This window comes from Anguilla rostrata, chromosome 2 (genome assembly GCF_018555375.3).
Source record: "Anguilla rostrata isolate EN2019 chromosome 2, ASM1855537v3, whole genome shotgun sequence".
Lineage (NCBI taxonomy): Eukaryota > Metazoa > Chordata > Actinopteri > Anguilliformes > Anguillidae > Anguilla > Anguilla rostrata.
In genome coordinates this window covers 10767640-10790061 of record NC_057934.1, presented here as the reverse complement: position 1 = coordinate 10790061, position 22422 = coordinate 10767640, and the positions used below count along the sequence as shown (strand labels likewise).

General features: G+C 47.4%; 1 protein-coding gene across 10 annotated transcripts; it reads left to right on the top strand.

Annotated features, from left to right (window-relative positions):
* Positions 1-399: 399 nt before the first annotated feature.
* On the top strand, positions 400-22119 carry tbc1d12b (TBC1 domain family, member 12b). Of its 10 annotated transcripts, none has more exons than XM_064319479.1 (14): positions 400-2034; positions 7876-7984; positions 10682-10738; positions 13571-13692; positions 14237-14319; positions 15446-15563; positions 15668-15774; positions 16307-16387; positions 17322-17416; positions 17515-17586; positions 17974-18102; positions 18302-18411; positions 18912-19170; positions 20546-22119. In XM_064319479.1, the coding sequence occupies exons 1-14, from the start codon at positions 689-691 to the stop codon at positions 20609-20611; spliced, it is 2754 nt and encodes a 917-aa protein (XP_064175549.1). In that variant the 5' UTR covers positions 400-688; the 3' UTR covers positions 20612-22119. The 10 variants fall into 10 exon arrangements, with proteins under 10 accessions (XP_064175549.1, XP_064175541.1, XP_064175533.1 ...); XM_064319471.1 differs by having other exon boundaries at positions 10679-10738; XM_064319463.1 differs by having other exon boundaries at positions 7861-7984.
* The last annotated feature ends 303 nt before the right edge of the window (positions 22120-22422 follow it).

Below are 22422 nucleotides of genomic sequence, written 5' to 3'. Positions count from 1 at the left end.
AGAGGTTAAAAAAATAAGCCAATACCAGAATGGATATAAATAACACAAATTGATATACAATTTGTGACAAAGTATGCAAATACATTTCAGACATGTTTTGGTCAAACTGAAAGCGTTGGTTATACATCAAAAGCCATATACCAAGCCGCAATGTACAGCGACAGTAGCGTCTTGCAATTACCTGCAGTAAACTGAGCACATTTAAACTGCGTAACAATTCACAAATCGCTCTAGAAGGTGTGTGCTATGGAAAAAAACAAAAGAAAAACAAAAAACAAAATAGTACGTCACTGAAATGCAACGCCAATTGCAATTCCATTCCGTTGTAGATGTAATAGCCCAATTTGGACAGCAGATGTCACTTCAACTCATTCTTCCTGTCCAGCAAGACCAAGCATGTAGACGTCATCGACATTTCAAAATGGCTTCCGTCCGTGGCAGACGTTGGGGTGGCTGCCGGTGGATTTAATAACAAACCTTCATGGAAATCGGTTTTACTGTTGCTTATGTTTAGCTTGTATTAGCGTCTATATAGTTGTTGTCCGGTACTTCGATATAATAAAGTAAATATAGACTGTAAAATGTTAACTAACGTATTTTACAAGCAAGGAGAGAGAAGATCCCAGCTATCCGAGGCGACACAGCTGCAGCGTTTTTGTTGTGGATCTGTGCTAGGACTGTGAATGAAATGGAAAAAGCAGAAAATGGAGCTTCACAACCGGCTTTGTCTATCGATGTCAACGAAAACGAGGAAACAAGCAAGTCGTACTCTGTATTATCTGATTGCAAAACAGACGCACCGTCCCGTCTGTTGAGAGCCAGCAAAAACCAAGCATTAGCAGAGGATAATAGAAAGTCAGGTCAGACAGGGAAAGGATATGTTTGTCTTGTGAACAGGAGGAATGTAAACGTAGACGCGACTGTGTTGCCATCCCTGTGCGGTGGAGCCGGGGATAGGAAGATGCTTGATTTCGTTACAGACTGTCTTCCTAGTGAGATTAAAGATAACGGTGTCATTTCAGGGCTGTGTAGTAATGCCATACTGAACGGATTTCCTGAGTCATCAGGAGAGGTAATGGTTGGATCAAAAGCTGGAGGAGGGGGAATGGAGGGAACTCCATCCTGCTCGGCCGGCGTAACCACCGGTCAGCAAGAAATGATGAACGGGATGCTGCTGCTAGACGGAATTTCACATGGGATTGGGGGCACGGATTCTAACTCTGACAACCTGGACGAGAGATACTCCAAATCTGAGCCAGAGGCGCGGCCCACCGCTTTTTCTTCATTTGCATGCGATGGAAAACATCAGCAGAACTGCACTTGTACGGCCTCGCCGCCCGCAGACGTAACGCCGTCTAATTGGGGGACAGACTGTGTTCAACAAGGTGCTTACGACACCGACTCTGTTCCGCAAACTGTGGACCGATCCATATTTGTTTCCAAAACACCAGATGCTCCTGAAAAGGAGGCGAAGGCAACAAATGGTGGACTACTCATAGTAAACACAGCCGTGGAAAATGTACAGACTCTTGCGCCTAACCCGCAAAGTAAAGACATTTCTTTGTCACCAGCCTGTTGTAAAGGTGCCAGTGAGGAATTCGAGCCTGGTAAAAACACGCACACTACACTAGTGAGCGAAGAGAATGTGTCTGATTTTGATTCGTCTGAACCCAATGCCAGCAATTTATCACTGAGCCCATCGTACCCCGAAGACGACAAAATACACGGTTTGGGAAATGGTGGGGAGCAGGGCAAGGGCGGTCCCTCTAGGCCCCTAACTCTTAGAACGCACCCGAACACCACCGTCTCTCTGAGCTGTGACTCCACTCCACTGAGTCCGGAGGATGGCGAGATATTCGGGGCCGACGCGCAACATGACCTACGGTTCATGGATGTCAGTCTAAGTTCCAGAAACACATTTGAGGCCAGTCGTCGTCAAAGTGCTCCCGACAACATCCCGGATGGTGTGAACGTAGAATCTTCAGACCAGGGGCTTAAATCCAAAAAACAGGGCATCTCGGATTTTTTCGGCAGGTAATAAAAACACTAATTTTCATTGTCATTCCAACTAACAAGCAGATATTTGTCATGTCAAAATCTTATAGAGAAACTAAGCTGAGTGGTGCTTTTTTTTAAAGTACCCGTAATCCTATCGTTAATGCAGTGACTGAGGGTAGAAGGCAATGCACAGCACAACAGTTTTACAAGGCTAGACGGTGCCAGGCTGACCTGCGGTCTAACACGGTGGTTTCTGTGGTTGAGATATTGATTCATTTCGCGCAATTTAGGCTTTTTGATGCTGAGAAAACACAGTCGTTCGATTAATATGACTGATTAATATTATGATGAAACTTGAGGTGGCATTCATGTACACAGTATAAAGGTAAAACTCAGCCGTATTCTTATCAGACAGACATAGGCCTTCTTTATTTTTTAAAAAGCTAGGCTAGAGGCATACCTTTTCACTGAATTCACATAAAGGAAGTAGAGTAAGAGGTGAAAGTTCATGCCAAGTGGCCAAGTTTGCAGGAACTTGGATTGTTTTCAACAACTTTGGACTCCAACTTTGGTCATTTATAACCATTTCATGTTCCCCATATTCATGTTGTGAAAGCTGAAGCTACAATATTGCTGGTGCGCTTTATGCTAAAACTACGTACAGTTCAACAAGGCTGCACTGTCCATTATTTGTATTTTTCTGTGCTTTGACCTGTTTGCAATGTCTTCCTGTAGTGTTTTGTAATATTTTGTGTATGCAGCTATTCTGATTTGCACCTTTTTTGGATCCTGAAGCAGATTGAACTGTGCTGTTTTACAGACTTAAGTGTTCTGATCGTTGTAAGTTTATACAAGATGATCAATCTTGTTGCATTTGGCTGTACTGTCATATGATACAGTTCCTTTGTGGGCATGTATTAGAAATATGCTTCAGGAAGAAAAATCAGTGATTAAGCTAGGCCTGCATGCTTAATGTGATTTATTTATTGCAACTGAGAAATGACTTTGCCCTAAATCTTTCGAATGGTACTCACTTGTGCAGAACCAAGCAGACTTATGATTTTCTCTGAATGAAGTGGCTCAAAGGGGTGTGCCGGAGGGCGAACTGACCAAAACAGATCAGAGATTAATGACCTAAGCTTGTATGCTGTCTGTGCAGTAGGTCACAGGAAATTAGGTTGTTTGGTGGTGTGGTGTCTTAATAATTTTCAACCTTTGCTGAAACCACTCTGACTCTTAAAGTCCTATAGTTTTTCCTTGCTTTATTGAATTCACGATAAATTAGGATGTTTTGTATTTGCGGGATGGTTTTGGTTGATATATATAGCTTGTATGACAATATTGTAAATAATTGTTGAAGTGATTATTATAATTATTGTTATTGTGAAAATATTAGAAATATTTTTTCATTTGTCAATGTATGTGCCTTCCTCTTGGGGACTGAACTGTTTTTCGTGTTTATCGTAGACCGCTTGGAAGGAAAGTTTTAATGTTCTCTCTCCCTCACCACCAAGGTCAAAGCGTCCCGCGTTGTTTTCAACAGGCTGCCCACTGACGCATTACAGTCGTCTAGCCCGAGATAACAATTTGGCGTCCCGCGTTGGAGCCCGAACGGGGATCGCAGGCTTACAGATTTTCTGTCCTTTTCTTTCAAAGAGATGTACAGCTGTTCGGCTGGAGTCAGTCTCTTTCCTCTTCTGGTCGTAGATCATTAGAAAAATGTTAATGTTCCGCATCCCCCTGGAGCTACAGACAGTGCTGAAGATCCGGAGCCCCAAAACCTCTCCTTTAGCTCGTAACTCTGGCGCTGTGGTCGTCGTGACGGGGGGGTGATGGCTCGGCCATCTTTCTGTCGGCTCTTGTAACTGCGCACGAGTTCTGCCGATGTCAGCATTATGCTTAACGGGTGTCACCTTTTCCGTGGAATAGCTAGCGCGCTGCTGTGGAACAGATTAACCGCAGGGCTGTTTTTACTCCATAGCACCGCATTCCGAAGCCTCCCAGAGTTCAGAGGGAACGTCGACCAATCCCACCTTTTCCTGGCTTCCAGCATTAGACACGGTCATAAGTCACATCACGTGCCTGCGTTAGCCTATATTATCACTGTCTGATTTCTGTTGCCATGGAAATGCCGCTTATAATATGTCTGACAGTGATGACATTAGATGCGTTTTCCTTTCTTTGGAGGAATTCTGGCAATATAGGCATATCTATTTCATATATAGCCTATATCATATTTAATATTTTTGTGTGGGAGGCCTGCCTACATATTCAGACTTTCAATCACGAGCCTCTACAACTATTTGTTATTTTGGCTTAGGCTAACACAGATGACCGGTATTATTGTGTGATGTTATTTGTCTGAGGAAACGCCAGGTGCTTGTTTAGTAGCTACATGGCATCTTTAGGTTGCTGCTGAGAGACATTTTGGAAAGCAGTTCATTTGTCAGGATTCTTCCTAGTGTTTTTAAATTGTAGACTATATCGCCCAGAATACTCTTCTCTGAAGTTTTCCTGATTTATTTGACCATCGGAAAGAATTTGTCATGGAAAAAAATGGACACCTGGAGGTGGTTATGGTTTTCTGGGTTCAATTTCGCAGAAAGGCTCCTAAAGAAAACCATAGTACCCACAATGCAAATGATGATGAAGCTACCCTGTTCTTTGGTTTGGCAGCTGTTTCTAGGCAGATGTGTTGCTTGTCCGGGCCCCTGGTATACACTGGACTCTTTCCATGAAGCTTTCTCAGAGTTCAGTTCAGTGTATCTTACACTTTCTGCCAACTGTTTTTCTACTACCAACAAAGAGACATCACTACTGCCAGATGTCTCCAGACTGCTTGAGTTGGTCTTTTTTCATATAGAGTGAATATGACTTGTGTAACTGTCTTCATTTAAAAATATAATATGCTTGATATGTTAAATTCAGGAAGCTTCCTTTGCTTTTTTTAAAACCTTCCTTTAGCTTCTGTTAACATTCTTTCAATATCATATGACATCAGACTTGCAGCCTCTGGTTCAGCCTGAAAGAAATATATCAAACGAACAACTTCTAAGTTATTGAGAATAAGAAGAGAACTGAGAATAATTAAATGCCGTTTAATGCTTGAGGAACTGCATAGTTATTTCTTTTTTTTGTCTGAAGTCGCCCTAACTGAATATAACCGCAGCGCTGTCCTTTTAACATATTTGCTGACTTATTTGATGTTTTTTTTTTTTCACGTGGCTTCAGTTCTCGACTCGTCTTTTGTCAGCAAGCCGTAAATGGGTCACGGATATCCAGTGGAAAAAATGACCAGGCAAAGAGGAAGAATCGTCAATTATTCACACCGCGCGGCGGTGTGCCTGTGGATTTTGTTTTCTTCAGAAGGATGTGTAAAACTGTACTGAAAGTGAAGCGCGTCTCCCGCTCTCTCATTTTTGTGGAGCAGTTTGTGAAATGTGTTCGTGTGTCCGGACCAGGAAGAAACATTAATAGGCTAGCTGATGGAATAGCTAAGGACCGGTTCCAATCTGCAGAAGAGTTACTGTTTACTCTTTCCTTCGTTAAATATTTAGCGAAAGCCGTAGCAAATTGGAAACGGAGCCAGCTGACGTGAACCCTTTTGAGCTGGAGACGGTTGACATTGCCAGCTAGACACCAGTTTCCATTGCCTTCCTTCTCTGGAATCGGCAGCGCGTAGCCTAATTTTCTCGCGAGGAGCCGTTGCAGCTAAAAGGCAACTTTCCAGTAAAGAATGATTAGAGTGATTCTGCAGGAGGCCACAGTGCCTGACGCCACAACATTTTTCAGGAAGTGAAACTTTAAAAACCACCCCTGTTTCTGTGACGATCTTATCTGCCACTCAAAAACACATTCCTTTTTCCTTTCTTGCACGGATTCATTCCTTTGTAGTGCTAATTTTCGAGATTGTGCTGTAGTCATCTTGGTAATGATCAACACAGAGGCAACTTGCGTTCACTGTGCTCCACTTTGTTGTGGACGGTTAGGCCTGCATCTGCAATGCTGACGTGCAGTAATTTTGGGGACATTGCTTCATACGGGTTGAAGTTTACGAGAGGAGACTCCCTGTCTGAAAACACTGTGCAGCGCAGTTGCCTTTGTGTTTACTTGGAGTGCTATGAAGTCGTTTTATCTGGTGAAAGTGAGGAGAACAGTATGTCTGCTTTGATGTGAAGGGCAGAGAGGGGATTTGCGGTGAGGAGCGGTGGAGGACCCGCTTCACACACCCGAGACAAAGCTGCAGTTCCACGGCCGTTTGAAAGTGTCTCAGATTTTCGGAGTGACAGGAACCAAGTTTCGCCCAACCTCAAGTTGAGGTGCCCCCGAAAAATTCAGCATCAGAAGTTGTGAAAGTGGCCGGCAGCCTCTTTAAAAAGAGCAAAATGTTTATCACGTAAGCTACGTATCTGTGCTTGTTTGTTTCTGAGGTGGCTGTAATGATGCCTGTATAAAAGCAGACATGATAACGTCCAGTAAGAAGCAGACAGGAATGACTTTTTCCACTTTGAAAGCCAACCTTTGGTCTTGAACCTTGTCATCTTATTGAAGTTTAGGATATTTGTGCAGTGAGTCTCAATCGTATTGAAGTTTAGGATATTAGTGCAGTGAGTCTCAGTCATATTGGAGTGTAGGATATGGTGCAATGATTCTCAGGGTTTAAGGGATTAAATGTGTTTACACTCCTGTATCGTCAGTCCTGGATTTGAATTCATTCTCAGGAGCGAGAGAGTCGAGATTGATCAGATTCAGTAAAATGTTGCAGGACCACAGAACGTAATGCAGTTTTTTTTTCCAATTTCAGTATGGGGGTGGGTGGTTTTAAAATGCATCTTTTCCCAAGAGCAAGTGTGGGAATGAGAGGAATTCCAGGTTTGGAGTTTCAGTGTGGTGGCCTAATATAGAAACACGCAGGTGATGAAGTGTGCGTGTAGCTGAGGGGGCGCGGCCCTCTCTTGTGTGCGAGTGACCTGTCATTAGTGACGAAGCTGTGAGCATCCTGTTCTGCTGTATCTAGGACATGGAGAACTGTTAGCGGTGAGGACATCACCATTCTTTCAAATGAAAAAGAGGACATTGCTAAAGAATAACTCCAGTTTAACTCTCAGTTTCCTAGTGAGGCAGCTTATATGAATATTAGCTAAAAGGCTATTTATCATCAAACCAGAGGCCAAAATAATTGCGAGACGATATTTTATGAATGTCAGGACTTGTGTCCTATAGAAATCTGACCCCATGCAAAATTAATCTGATAAAATGTGGCCACCAGAGCAAGAGGAAGAAACATTTATGTCAGTTATTTTATGTAGCCTACATTTACCTAAGACGGATACATGTTTGCTCATATTAAACCGTTGTAGGTTATGAAATTGACCTTGGTTACGAGGAGAACTTTGCACTGAATTGAACTGAACGATGCCCAAGGTGATGAATGTTGCTGAATCTGACGGATGTGTCAGTAACGGCGGTGTGCAGTGGATACTCTCTGCATTAGGCAGACTGACACATAGAGGACATTTGACTGCTCGTACAGCGGCACCTCAGACTCAGTGGAAAAATGTTTTGGAATAATTTTTTTCCCCTCTATTCTAAATCGTGTTCTCTCAGCCCTGGGTGCTGGTCTGCCTCGCAGATAAGATATATTTTTGGCATATGTCAGTCCAGCATCCCTGTCCTCTCTGCCTTCATGCGGCATCCCCAAAAACCGGACAGAAGTTTAAACAGATTCAGACCCTTTTCCACTGCCGGCCCTATCCCTACACCCTGCTGAAAGCTCACCCTTCCCCGCACTCTCTCTCCCACTCCCCCCACACCCTCCCCCCACCCCCTTCCCCCCCCCGGTCCCCGTTTGTATCTCACCAGGAGCTTGTTTTCCAGGAAGTCGAAGGAACAGAAGCTCCCGTCGCAGAGCGTACCGGGCTGGAAGCTGTTTGGGAAAGTGCCGCTCCGTGAGAACCCGCAGAAAGACTCCCGGACCATCCAGCAGGTTGGTTTTGCCGCTCCGGGACCCGTAGCAGGGCCCTTTAAGACCGTGAGACGGGCGTGTCCACATCATCTTTAGCGCACCCCTGGCTTGTGCAGAATACTCTGCTCTGCTTTATCATGTGGGGCCTTGGGAGTACCATAACTGTGATGTCACTTATGGATCTGTCTGTCGCATGTACTGTTGGTGAGGCCTCTGTCTCTTTAAGAGCTTTTGCAGTGAAGAGGCGTTCGGTTCAGGGCGAGCGAAGGCCTGGTTTCAGGGGAAGCTGGCTGGCTGCAGTGCGAGTCAGCTGCAGCCCCTGGGGTGGGGGGTATGTGCCTCAGTCACCCAGTACAAACCCAGCAGCACTGAGCACCTAGCGTCGTGCTAAGCACCTAGCGCCGTGCTAGGCACCTAGCGTCGCGTTAATCGTCTCGCATCGCTGCCATCCTCGCGAGCAACGAAGCAGTTGAATTTCCCCAGCGCTCTCTTCTCAAGGCAACACAGGAAGGCTATTCGATTTCAAGATGGCTAGGGAAAAAATGAAGACATTCCACACCCATCTGTTACACGCCTGCATAGCCACGAGGCACTTGGACGCACACTTGCGGCCTGTATTAAATTTACATTTGTCCTTAACTTTGACTTGGAAGTTAATGCAAGCGTTACAAACTGTATTTGTGTATGAAAAAATGCAGATTTGCATTTAGTTGCAAGTCAAAGTTAAGCGAATGTTAAATTGAATCCAAATCCGGGATGTGAATGGATTTTTTCTGAGTGAGGTCGTTTGCTCTCTGACGGCTGAGCTTCTCCAAGGCACTACTGGAGAGAAGCAGCTGGCTCGGAGTGCTGCCCATATATGGGCAGTGAGGAAATGAATGAAAAAACAGCGTGAGCTGTTGAAAGGGGAAGCTGACAGACTCTCTCTTTGGGAGGTGTAATCAGTCCCGCTGAGGAGCTGGAGGTGCTGGGGAAGGCTGTCATGTTGCAGGCGCGCGTTGTTGCCGGGCCTGCCGAGGGCGTGGCCCTGGTTCGTGCGTGGCGAGGCGCCAGCTGAGGCAGGAATGGGGTCAGGTGGCAGAGGCTCCTCCCCCGGCTGGCCTGTTGCCGCAGCTGGTTGGACGCTCGCCCCGCCCCTTCTCAGCAGGAAGTCAGCTCGGCCGGGTTGCATCCCAGCGGCATGGGGCTTCCTTCCTGTCTGATGCTTCCTGTTCCCTGACCCTCTCTCTGCTGCCCTGCACATACACGCTCAAACATACATGCACACGCACACACATACACACACACTTACACACATATACACAGCGCACCCACACATGCGCACACACGTGCACACACACACACACACACACACACACATCCTTCCACACACACACACACACACACAGCACACATCCTTCCACACACACACACACACACACACACACACACACACATATCACACATCCTTCCACTGCAGATGGGAGTTAACCCACGACTTCATAGCTCAAAGGCGAAACGCAGAGACATGGATCCACGCCGCAGGGAGATCATTAGGCACCGGGAGCGCGTATGGCTCCTGTACGCTCAGAGAGACTTTGATGGCAGCAGGTTTCTGTGCAGGATTAGCAGAGCCCGGTGGCTCGGCCTTACAGCGCACAGCCTTCCACTGCAATTAGCCGCGCACACGCACCGCAATTAGCGAGCGACACGGCTCGTTACGCCCGCCGTGACTCACGGTTCGTCCTCCTCTGGCGGGGGAGCGGGGGAGGCTCCTCGGCGTGTGCTTTATGAGCCCATTCGTATTCCCGCATCTTTGGATATATGGATGCGGAATTGTATCCCAGCGACGCTCACTGTGGGTTCGGGAGCGCACAGAGAAACGCGCCTGCTGCTCTCCTCACTGTCTTGCGCGCTTCGCTCAGCTGCGCAGTCGCAGCTGGGGTGTGACCCGTGCGCGCGCGGCTGCTGCAGGCAGCCCTGAGGCAGCCGCGAGCCCGGCAGAGCCGTTGTTGCGCAGTGAGGCTGGGGCGAGCGGTGATCCGGGGGCGAGCTAACGGTTAGCCGTACGCCACCCGGCTGGGCTGCCGGCCACAGTCGACACTGGCACAGTCAGGCCTGACACTCCGGGGCGTATTAATACACAGAATAACAGCGTCAGCAGCGTGTTCAGCCCTGCAGCTCACAAGCTACATTTTATGGATTCAAACCCGTTTCCCCTTAGTCAGTAATCCTCTGAACAGTGGCCTCTTGCCTGTGCTGAGGCTACATTAGCGGGGTGTGTGCACAGCGGTGGGGTGTAGCGAGCTTGGCTGGTAATCCCGCTGTTTGAATGAGCGGTATATGAAACCCGCTAGCTGCGCGAGTCCACCCGGCATCCGCTAAGCAAATAACCGACGCGGCTAATAAATAATGCTACGCGCTGCCGGCGGGGGAGCTGGAATGTGATCTCTACCGCCGTTAACTCAAAGCTACGGCGCTAATCCGCTACTGGGTCAAATCACTGGGTTGGCTACTGCGGCACATACCACTCACCACCACCGCCTTCTGCTCCCCAGGGTGTAGGGGCTCAAGTTGGGGGGGGGGGGGGTGTGGGCCTGTACCGAGGCGGCGGATGTGTAATTTTAAGGGCACTGTAATTTTCTCTCAGGCAGGGGGCGCTGGTTTTAGGCGGGGCTAGCCTGAGCTCGCCGCCCCCCCCACTGACTGAGTGCGTGCTTGTCTGTCTTCCCCCAGCAGGAGAGTAACCCGGGCAATCTTACGTCCGTGTCCACACCCAACCTCTTAAGCGCAGGGGTATGGAACTTCTCTTTTTTTTCCAGTCACCTTTTTTTTTTTTTCTTCCTCTCAAACCTCCAGCCTCCTCTCTTGCATGGGAAACCCGCCTAGCGCTCATCTCCACTAGCTCGCCGGGCCCGTGTCCGCGCCTCTCACGCTCATAGACGCTTCCGAACGCCATGGCGCTAACATCCAGCGGAAACCGCATGCTGCCGTACGGGGGGGGAGGGGGGTAGAGGACAGCGGGTCACCCTGTCCGCTCGCGCTCTCTCTCTCGCGCGCGCATTGTCATGCGGGGGGTGGGGGGTGGGGTCCTCGCCTGTGAAGCGCGAGGGCGCGTTCATGTATCGTGACTAACCCTTCACCCGCTGACGTTTCGCACGCTATATGCTGTGGCCTGGGACGGTGGCCATTTTAATGCAAACATATTGCTCAGGAATAATTCTGGTCTCATTAAAATGGGCTTTGTTTATACAGGCATGCACAGTTAGGTTTTAGACAGACACTGTTATTAGTGTTACTCATACCTCAGTAAGTCAGTAAATGCAGGCTACATTGGACTGTGCTTGTCAAAGAAGTTATTTTTACTTCCTAAATAGAAAGAATAGACCTAAGATGATTTATTATGGCTTATTCCAATGGTAATATTTTCAAATCACATTTGGGATTTTGTGTATAATGCTGCATAATTAAAATAATTGAGACTTATTAATACATTTTATTAGAGGCGTATTAAAGATTGCTCAGACTGCAGTGACAAGTCGACAGTTGTAATGTGGATGTTTGGCTGTAGTCGGTCCTTTTTGTGCTGACTAGATATTGCATGCGCCTCAAAGTGTCTTCAGTGTAGTTACATTTCATAATACTGGTTTCTTGGACGAGTGGTTAATATTTCATTACTTTTTGCAGATAGAATTCTTTTGTGATCTTTGAGGGGAAAAAATACTGTCTCGTTTCTAACTATTTGGCTCAGAGATGTAGATTATGTAACACTCATTATGTTATTGTTGTGGTCTGTTTCTCATGCCACGGCTTGGTTAAGTTGATGAGTTTTGGCATGTTTACTCGTCCACTGTCAGAAAGGCGGTCTGCTTATTAAAAAAGGTCTGTTAATACTGAAGGCGAAGGTCAGAGAGCAGCAGTCTAGGTCAGCCACTAGAGCAGCTTTGCTTTGCTTGTTTTAGGACCCTTTTCCGTGAAGCTGTCGCTGGTGATAAACGTCCGTTGCCGCTTCGCTTAAAATGCCATTGTTCTTCAAGCAACAGAACCCTAGAAATATCTCCACGGAGGTGGAGCTCAGGGCCAGCTTTAGGTGGTCGCGTTTCACAGAGAGCCCGCTGTAGCAACAGCCAATCGCATCTCACGCCTCCCTGGCCATCGTATAGCGTAACTGTTATAGCGTCTGGTCACCCGCGGCGACGGAAGAGACGGACGACTCTTCGTGCTCGCCCCTGCCAGTCACCCACCCACCCTCACCTCATCCCACCCCCACCTCATCGCACCCATCGAGACCTGCAACCGCGCCCATAAATCTCACCGTGTCGCCCATCAAGTACAATGTGCCCATTTAGGGGCCTTGGTGTGTCCAGTGTCCCGCACTGTGAAAGGTGGCCGTTGTGTCCCTTGCATTCGGACCCAACGACGAATGAGCGTGCGCTAACTGTAAGCAACAGCTGACACCGAGGCCTCTCGAGTACAGTGTCATGTCATCAGTGACCACTTCCTGCAGTCCACTGTAAGTCACTGTGCCCATTATGAGTGACCGTTGAAGCCTGCCAGATATGTAGGATTAGTCACTAGCCGCTTAGCATTACTCACTTGTACAAACACAGCCCTTCCGATGTTGTAAGCTTAGTCTCCGCCGGTGTGTAACTGTATAGCCACGGCAGGAATTTCAGAGGACAGACGATCCCTTCACAGCGACGGAAATGTGAGATGATCGCTTAAGAATGGAAGAATTTCCCCAGAGTGTATAAGCTTCGGCCCCTGTGTCAAGCGACTGTCTGCAGCCGTGCAAAAAAAAGGCGAGATGTTTTCACGAAACGTGGCCTTGGTAAGGAATGTTGTGGAAATTGAGAAATGGGCTCTTTGGATTTGTCAGTGGTGAAGACGGCTGAGTTAGGTGTTCGGTTCCTGGGTTACGCGGGGAGCGTAAGGAGAAAAACAGGACGCTCGATTGCATACGCAGCACACCCTTCTCAGAACGTTCTTTATTTTAAAGCCAGTCAGAGCCGCGGGTTCATGGGACTTTATGGTGCCTGTTGGGAAGATGAAGGGGAGCGCTGTAATTACCCTGTGAATCATCGCTTAGGCGCCTTGTCCGTGAAACTAACAGGCAAGCGGTTTATCTCCGCTCCTCAGGCCCGGCCTTGAAATGGAGTTTATGTTCGGCTCGAGGCTCCTTCAGCCTCCCTGCCCGCTGACATTTTGCGTTTGAGAGGAAACTTCAAAAACGCAGGAAGTAGAGACCGCTATACGCCTACCCCCTCTCCTCCCCACCCCCCCCAGAAACGGATTCCAGAGACTGTTTTCTCAGGAGCACTCACTTCTACAGACAGGGTCAGGAATAAAGCACACAATACTCTCTCCATGTTCTATATTTGTTCCAGGCTGCTGGTTGTATTGCCTTGTGATTTCCCTCAGGCTTGTCAGCTGTTGCGCATTGGCTTGTGTGGGGGCGGGCGGGGTGGGGGTTGGGGGGGGGGCTCTGAATGCAGCGTTCCCTGTAAAACGCGAACCCGCAGATTTACGGGGCCGCGCCTCACAGACCCTGCGTTTCCAGCCGACGGGGGCGGGGGGAGTCTCACCCGCCTGTCTTTCTTTCTGTTTTTCGGTGGCTTGCCCGTTCAGGAGTACGAGGTGCGGACGGGGAAGGCCCCCAACCCCCTGTCCAAGGCTCCGGCGGGGCGGCGCAAGAACCTGGAGTTCGAGCCCCTCTCCACCACCGCGCTCATCCTGGAGAACCGCCCGGCGTGAGTACACCCCCCCTACCCCCCCCCCAGGCACGGAAACGGCGCCCCCCAGAGGCGCTTCCCAGAAAACCGCTCCGCTGGTTTTAAATCCACATGACTGTTCATCTGAGCACCGTCGGGTCGGAACGCCCTGACATGCATTCTTTAAGGAGGAATGAATAAATAAATGTGACCGGGGCAGGTTTTCCCGTTTCAACCTTGGGGACTCCACGTCTGCTGCTCCCCCTCCTGGCCAGCCGGGGAATTCATTAAATATGAATAAATGGTGAAATGTGAGACCGCAGTCTGAACTGCATTCGCTCAAAAGCTGGTGCAGCTGCAGGGCTCTCCCCTATGGTCTTCGTGAGTGACATGTTTCATGGCTCCACCTTCCTGTCCGGTGTAGTTAGGGGTTTTATGAATGGCAGGTTTTATGGCTCCGCCTTCCTTCCCAGTGTAGTTAGGGGTTTTATGAGTGGCAGGTTTCATGTCTCTGCCTTCCTGCCTTGTGTGGTTAGTTAAGGGCGGTCTCTCACCGCGTTCCCGCCCTGGTTTTCGTCCACAGAAACCTCCCAGCAAAGTCAGCGGAGGAGGCCCAGCGCCACCGCCAGGAGTACGACGAGATGGTGGCCGAGGCCAAGAAGAGAGGTGGGTTCTGGGTAACGCCGCGGTCTGTGACACTGACCGGTTACACTGTCCCCAGAGGACTCCCCTGAGTGTGGGGGGGGGGGGGGGGTATGTGAGTCCACAATCCCTCCATGAGAGTTTGAAAAATATGATTCCAGTGGGAATTGCACGTTTTTCAACCAATCATGGAAGGCCTATGGATTGCTATGACAACACCTACCCTTCCTTGCTTTATTCAGTCTATGATTCGGTTTCTTTATTCAGTTCCTTTTTTGATGGTTCAGTGACCTGAGGAACCCTGGCCAGTTCACACTTACCCTACCTGTGGTGTGACAAAGCCCATTACTGTGGGAACATATGATGCACCTAGAGTCAGACCTGTGATGTCTGTGCTGTAGGGCTATTAGTGTTTGGAGAGAGCACCTTGTTCTCCTTGAGCAAAGACGGCTAATTGTTGTAAATATAGCTCAGTTTAGCGTGGTGTCGGAGATTCACTACTTGTGCTGGTTTATTCCCACTCTGAATGAATCAGGTTTGAGCTAGTAGCTGATGATCTTTATTTGGCACCCTCATGTGCTGTAAAGACAAATAGTTTGTGAAAGGTGTTACTGATAAAGTAAACTTTAAATATTTTGTCAATATTTGCCCTTGAACATGCTTCGCTCTTCAAATACATGGCCATGGCTCTCGTGAACAGTTTGTACTAGTGAAATGTGAAGCTGCTAAAATGTATGCTAATTACAGACATAGCTTATCTCTGCTTCTGCTAGAACACATTTCCTGCGACCACCGTTTTCCCCCATCTAACCCGATTAACTGAGAGCTCAACCAGAACTAAAACCAGAAATGGCAAGGGGGGGGTGTCCCTTGGGCTAGGTTTTACAAACACTGCCTTAATGGAAGCTCAAGGAGAACAGTAGTGGAAATGAGTTAAAGGTCATCTTTGCACTGGTATCAGGAAGGGTTGTTAATGCATGTGGTAATGGGCATCATGTGGTGGAGTGGAGACCTTTGGGGTTGTCAGCAGCAGGCTTGGCAGGGTGCTGGGCACTCTCTAGGAGGGTAGGCAAAATGCCATGTGTAGATGGGCTGCATGGCTCCTGACGTACTTATGTAAGCGTTTGAAAGGGGTCCTCCTCTTCCTCAGAGATGAAAGAGGCCCAGAGGAAGAAGAAGCAGATGAAGGAGCGGTTTAAACAGGAGGAGATCATCGCCAACTCCATGGTGATCTGGAACACCGAGATCCTCCCCAACTGGGAGAGCATGTGAGTACCCCCCCCCCCCCAGAAAGCGGCCCATGAGTGGGACGGAGGTCCTGGGGTGGGACGTCCCGCTGAGCCTGCCTGTTCTCTCCCCCCTCCCACCCCAGGCGAAACACTCGCAGGGTGAGGGACCTGTGGTGGCAGGGCCTTCCGCCGAGCGTCAGGGGGAAGGTGTGGAGCCTGGCCATCGGAAACGAGCTCAACATCACGCACGGTACGGCCGCTCGCCCCAGCCTGCAGGGGGCGCTACGGCTACAGGACCTGCTGAACACTACAACAGCACGAGGAACATTCAATTCAGATCAAATTACGGTTCAACAAAATAACTAGATGCCAGAGTAGTGCAAGCAATTATTGGCTCAAACAGGAATGGAGAACATAGTATTTTATAACAATACATGCTAAGCTGTTCCAATGCCACTAAGGACCACTTAAAAAGCCGGACATTTCAGTCAATGGCCTTTGCTGTGTTATCTTTCGTTACTCTTCAGAACACACAACTGGTGATTGGTTAGATGTGCTGCATGCAAACAGGGCTGGAAATAACGTATACATGTAGAAGTGCCTATCTATCTATCTCTGTATATCTATCTCCCTTTTATACGTTCTGAAAGGAACCGTGTGTAATTTCTGGCTGTGTGCTGAACAAACAGCCTCTCTGCAGAGAATGTGTAAGAGGACACCGCGCGCGGGGGGTTAGCGTCGCGCGGAGAATGTGTAAACTTCCCTTCCTCTTTCCTCCGCAGAGCTGTACGAAATATTCCTCTCCCGGGCCAAGGAGCGATGGAGGTGCCTGAGCGAGACCAGCTCGGAGACCGAGGCTGAGGGTACGTGCTGATCCCCCCCCTTCCCCCCCCCCCCCACAGTTAACCGCGACGCATCGCTGAGCGACTCACGACGCATTCCACGGGCTCCTCCGCCCCGCCGTCGGACCGGTTCTCCTTCCCGCACACACTTTTATTTTCTCCACTTCCTCAAACGGACCGCTTTTATTTCCTGTTTTTCGTGCCCGTTTAAAGCGCCGCGGCGCAGCGGGGTTTGGCTGAACTGCTCCGAGTGCAGACCGCCTCCTCGTTTTACACACGCGCCAGCAGCTTCAGTTACGTTTGTTTGTCGGCTGCTGCGCTTCATGTGCGAGGGCCTGTTTCTTACATTAGCCGAGAAGCCTGCCTGTAGCCGGAGCTAAAGTATGGCCCCTGTCCCTGTAGCCTGTAAACGCTCAGAGCTCCCTCAGACATCTGCAGTTAATCTGAAGCTCTCTGTTTTTGCCAATTACAAGGGAACCTCGGGACCGTTATGCAACCAAACAAAGATTCACCGCGTGTCTCTAAGCGGGCAACGTTGGCCTGGTTTTGATACGCTGATTTATGTTTAAATACATTGGAAAATAGCATTATGTACAACTAAATCAAACCAAGGATTTTTTTTCAACACGATATGGGTTGTTTGTGTTGTCTAAAGTACACTACAAATGTAACATTTTGTTGTGAAGTATTGTTTCAATAATATTAGCAAGAACTTGAAATGAATCTGAAAACCGAATTGGCCACAAGTGTACGGCCACACATTTAAAAAGCAATCTCAGCACGGTCTCAGCCTCTTCTGGGAATCCCCACTTTCATGATTCACAATCCCTTTCCTGTGTGTTGCCGTGGCGATGGACTGCATAATCAGCGCTCGTTAACAGGGCCCGATTCTGCTGTTCAGATTCTGTTCCCTTTACGCCAGGCGACTGTTCATTTCCCTCTCTTCTTCTTTCAGATTCCGGGGCTTCGCTCGCAGACAGGGAGTCCAGCTTGGATCTGATCAAGCTGGATATATCGCGCACTTTCCCCTCCCTCTTCATATTTCAGAAGGTACTGCGCGGCTCCTCCTCTAGGTGGCGCCCTTTGTGCGTTGGGGTGAGAGAGCTGTGCCCAGTACTGATGCTCCTCTCTCTCTCTCTCTCTGCCAGGGCGGGCCCTACCACGACCTCCTGCACAGCGTACTGGGAGCCTACACCTGCTACAGACCTGACGTGGGATACGTGAGTATCTGACACTTTCGAGGAGGTCAGAGGTCAAGTACAACAAGTAACAAACTCTTCCCTTTACTTTGAATTAACGTCATCACAACGTAGCGGACGATGGCAATGACGGAAAGCGATGATGTCATTAGCGATGCATGCATGACAGTTTTGCTGAAAACTGTTATGAACGAATCCAACGCACTCCCCCTTTTTTTGGGCTGGGTCCATTTGTTAATCCTTCATTGCAGTGGAATGTTTCCAAATAAATATAAAAGTATGGTGGAGGATGGCTGGGGGAGAGACTGAAGGATCATGGGATAGATTGAGGTAAAATACAGTAATGACCAGAGGAGGGGTTATTGTCCTGTATGTTGCAAATGCCGACAGATCTTTCCTTTGCTTCAGGTTCAGGGCATGTCTTTCATCGCCGCCGTTCTCATCCTGAACCTGGAAGAAGCCGACGCCTTCATAGCCTTCGCCAACCTCCTCAACAAGCCTTGCCAGATGGCCTTCTTCCGAGTGGATCACGACTTGGTAATGCGGAATCGCGTCTTTCGGATTCGCAGTCACAAGGTAGCTCCACAGAGTATTAACCATTCATCCCCCAGAGCTCGGAGGCCTAAAGGAGGAGCTCATCCTCCAGGGCCGGGAAGCTAACGCGCTGTCTGCGCTAGCTCGGAGGATGTAAGCGGACGAGGGAAAAGTTGTAACCGAGCGCTTTCTTTTGTGGCAGATGCTGAAGTACTTTGCCGCGTTTGAAGTGTTCTTCGAAGAAAACCTCCCCAGGCTGTTCAGTCACTTCCAGAGCTACAGCCTCACCCCCGATCTCTATCTCATTGACTGGTGAGTGGATACGGAGCGTGTGAAGGGCTGAGTGGAGGAGGAATTTTAACGCGGCGCAGGGGTCGGCTGGGTCAGCGCGCGTGGCCTGAGCTGCACGGCGGTCACGCTGCGTTAAACGCAGACGGACTCTGCCTAGCGGGACCATGCGTGTCCGCATGCCTCTGCACTGAGTAATGCTACCACAGCTGCGCTTTGTAACCCACCTGTGTGTGTCTGTGTGTGTGTGCTTGTGCTTGTGTGTGTGTGTGTGTGTGTGCTTGTGTGTGTGTATGTGTGCCTGTGTGTGTGTGTGTGTGTGTGTCTGTGTGTGCCTGTGCTTGTGTGTGTGTCTGTGTGTACCTGTGTGTGCTTGTGTGTGTGTCTATGTGTGCCTGTGTGTGTGTGCTTATGTGTGTGTGTGTGCTTGCGTGTGTGTCTATGTGTGCCTGTGTGTGTGTGCTTGTGTGTGTGTCTATGTGTGCCTGTGTGTGTGTGCTTGTGTGTGTATTGTGCGTGTGCAGGATCTTCACCCTGTACAGCAAGTCCCTGCCCCTGGACCTGGCGTGCCGCGTGTGGGACGTGTTCTGCCGGGACGGGGAGGAGTACCTGTTCCGCACGGGCCTGGGCATCCTGCGCCTGTACGAGGAGGTGCTGCTGCAGATGGACTTCATCCACATCGCGCAGTTCCTGACGCGGCTGCCCGAGGACATGGCCTGCGAGCGGCTCTTCAGCTGCATCGCCGCCGTGCAGATGGTCTGCAGCAACAAGAAGTGGGCGCAGGTGGGCCCCCCTCCCGCCCCCCCCCGAAATCCCTCTCAGCTCGCTGAAGCAGCTGTGAAGCTTCCAAGCACTCGTAGCGTATTAGCCCCTTATGAAAGACCCCCTGCAATGCCCTGGTCACAATAGAGGGTAATTAGTGGCTGCTTCCTGCAACAGAGTCCTAAACATTGAGAAGTTACCATGTCAACACCCCAGCCCATTTAGCATGAGTCTCTAACTGGCTGCAAACTGGGAGCAGTCAGTCAGTCCTGAATAGGGTGTTGTTTAGAACGGAGTCTAAAAATGGTTTTGACTGAAAGCATCATGGATTTGTTCCCCAAGTATATGTTTTGTCTGGCATCCAGTTACTCAGCATTACATAGAGGCCACATTGCATGAAATAACCACAAAATTGCATTTCATGATAAATTAAATTATGACTTATGAACTGTTATCATTTTAATTTAAAAGAACTTTCAGTTTAAATTAGTTGCTTTTGGCTTATAAGGGCTTGTGACCCAGTTTTCTTCTAAAATAGTTTTCAAAAAAGGCTTGCTTTGTACTTTTAATTTTATCACCCTTTTTTTTTTAAACTGCACTTCCACACTCGAGGTTCTGTGGTCAAATTTAGTTAAAGCACATTACTCTCTGGGGCTTGCAGTCTCTGGCTGAACATTTAGTTGTGAGCACTTCATGTGCCAGTTTTTAAAAACTGGTTTCATTGCAATTAATTTCAACCGGGTTCAGGGGCTGCAGTGTGGACCACTCTCTTAAACAACTCACGCAATTAAAAAATAAAACTGCACTGTTCCTCTGCTCATTCACAGCTGTATCGAAGAAACCATGAAGACAAAGACAAGTGTAACTTAGAAATGTGCTTGCTTTAAAGGGCATGGAGAGTGTAGGTGTGAAAGTTGGAATATATATACATGTAGCGCACGCTCTTCCTGTTCAACAGATACCATTACCATTCTGTGGTTCAGCGTTGAAGCTTTTCTGTTCCCATTTTGGGAATTTGCAAATGGAAAAATTCCTCACAGATGTCATGCAGAAATCTGTACAGTATGTGCATGAAATGTGACAGGGCTGCAACATTATTCCAATAGGAAACAGTAGTACTGAGTACAGGGTCTGGATTTTCTAGTCCATTCTCAACTTTTCCAGATGGTTCAAGGAATGTGCCTTAATTTTTTTTTTCCTCGAGTACATGACAGATTTTTGATTTTCTAAGGACTGTTATACAGTATGTATGTATTATAGGCACGCACAGCACCACCTACAGGATTAATGTATGATCGCCATAAATCAATAAAATAACATCTCTGTGGTCCCTGTATGGATGCCTACAGATTCTATGTACAGATACTGAACTGTCTCGCGCTTTTCTTTTCTACAGGTATTTGCTGCGCTGATGAAGGACAAGGACATGGACAAGAACAATAGCCCAGCGCTTAAAAGCTAATGACTTAGCGGTCGTACGCCCGGGGCAGCATAAATAACAGTCGAATAGTTCTCTTCCTCTGAAGATTCCATGTTGAAGACAGCCGCAACGGAGGATAAGCAATGGCAACCATGAAATAATTTTCACTACAGATCTGTGAAGCAATACTTGAAGACTGAAGCCTATATCACCATCGCCAGTATTACTGAAGTGAGAGTTTCTGCGGGTTTAAAGAACACGCGGATGTTGGGAGCTGTGAAAAGGGGAGTCTTTTTTTTTTTTTAAAGAAAAGACAGGGATAATTGAGCCTAAGTGTCAGTATCACCAGCCCAAAGTATGCTTTAACTTTAAAAAAACACTTACATCTTACGCTGATGATGTACTCCTGTGGATTTATTAAGAATAACAATAATAACAATAAAGTAACTTATATGGGGAAATAAATCCCTCCAATAAATTCACATACCAGCAAATACGTGGACTTTTGACGGACCAATCCCATAAGAGCATTAATCTTATTTTAAAATGTTTGAATATGTATTAAGATTGCACCAAAATTGTATATCAATGTTATATCCAAGGCTATGATAACATGCTTATTAACTTGCACTGCACTTGAGATCCAAACAAAGGGATGTTTACTATCCTTATAAACACTATCCATGATAACTGAGATGAAATGAACTGCTTTTGTTGTTGAGAGTGCTAACTGCCAGTTAACTGGACGTGCAGTCCCCTTTTCAATTATATATGAGAGAAGCTGAGATATGACTTTAAAAAAAGAAGAAAAAAAAGAAAGGAAACAATTTGGAAGATGATTCTTTTTACTCCTTCAGATTTAGTTTGCGCAAGTGGAATTGTTCTACAGAAACGGATATTCATGAAGTGCAATAGAGAACTCGGAGTGGCATGTGGAATTTTAGTCTTTAACTATATAAAAGCCGGTCCATGTTTTGCTTTTCTGAGTAGAAGTGACAGTTTTTTGCTTTGGTGAGGTGTGCTACAAATGAACATGTTACACGTACAGCTTTGACAGTGTGTTTAGAAAAGGTTTTCAGCATTCACGGTATAAATTATTTTTATGCTTAGTGTGTGGTAAAAGATACAGTACTCAGTTACTTTTTAAAGATTTCGTCATCTTTATGCAGCATAACACCCATCTAGAGCCATCTTTATATGCAGACATATGGTTAGTGTATTTGTCTTATTTGTATGTTGAATCTGTATTTTATTTTACCGTACTTGACCACATACATATTCATGTTGGAATTTTGTCAAGTCTATTTTCTCTTTTTATGGAAAGTTGTATTTAGCTTGGCAATACTTCTCCCTTTGTATCTTAATTTTAATTTATACATTGAATCATTTAGTCTGCATTTTTCTATTTCTACTCTTACTCTCTATTGTACAGTTTTCATACTGACAACAGGTACTGTATAATAAAATCAATTGTAAATAAATGAAATATCTCATTGATATAAGACCAATAGTGACAACTTCCATGTGTAAATAAATCTCAGAAGCAGAAACTGTTGGACAATGATTTTGTTGTGTGCATCGATGCATATGTCTGGATGTGTGTTTTCATCAACATAATCATACTGTAGGCTACACTACTGTAGACATTTGTTACAATCACACAATGAGTGAACACTTTTTTTGTTCTGGGGTAACAGCCAATAAATAAACTATTCTGGAACATGAAGTAACAAAATTAGGGAAAAAATGCAGGCATTATAACAGCCTTCACTGTCTTCACAGCAAATCTTTAGAAAATTTCTTGGACATTTTCTTTTTGCATTTACAGCTAGAACGTGATGCTGTAGGCTGCA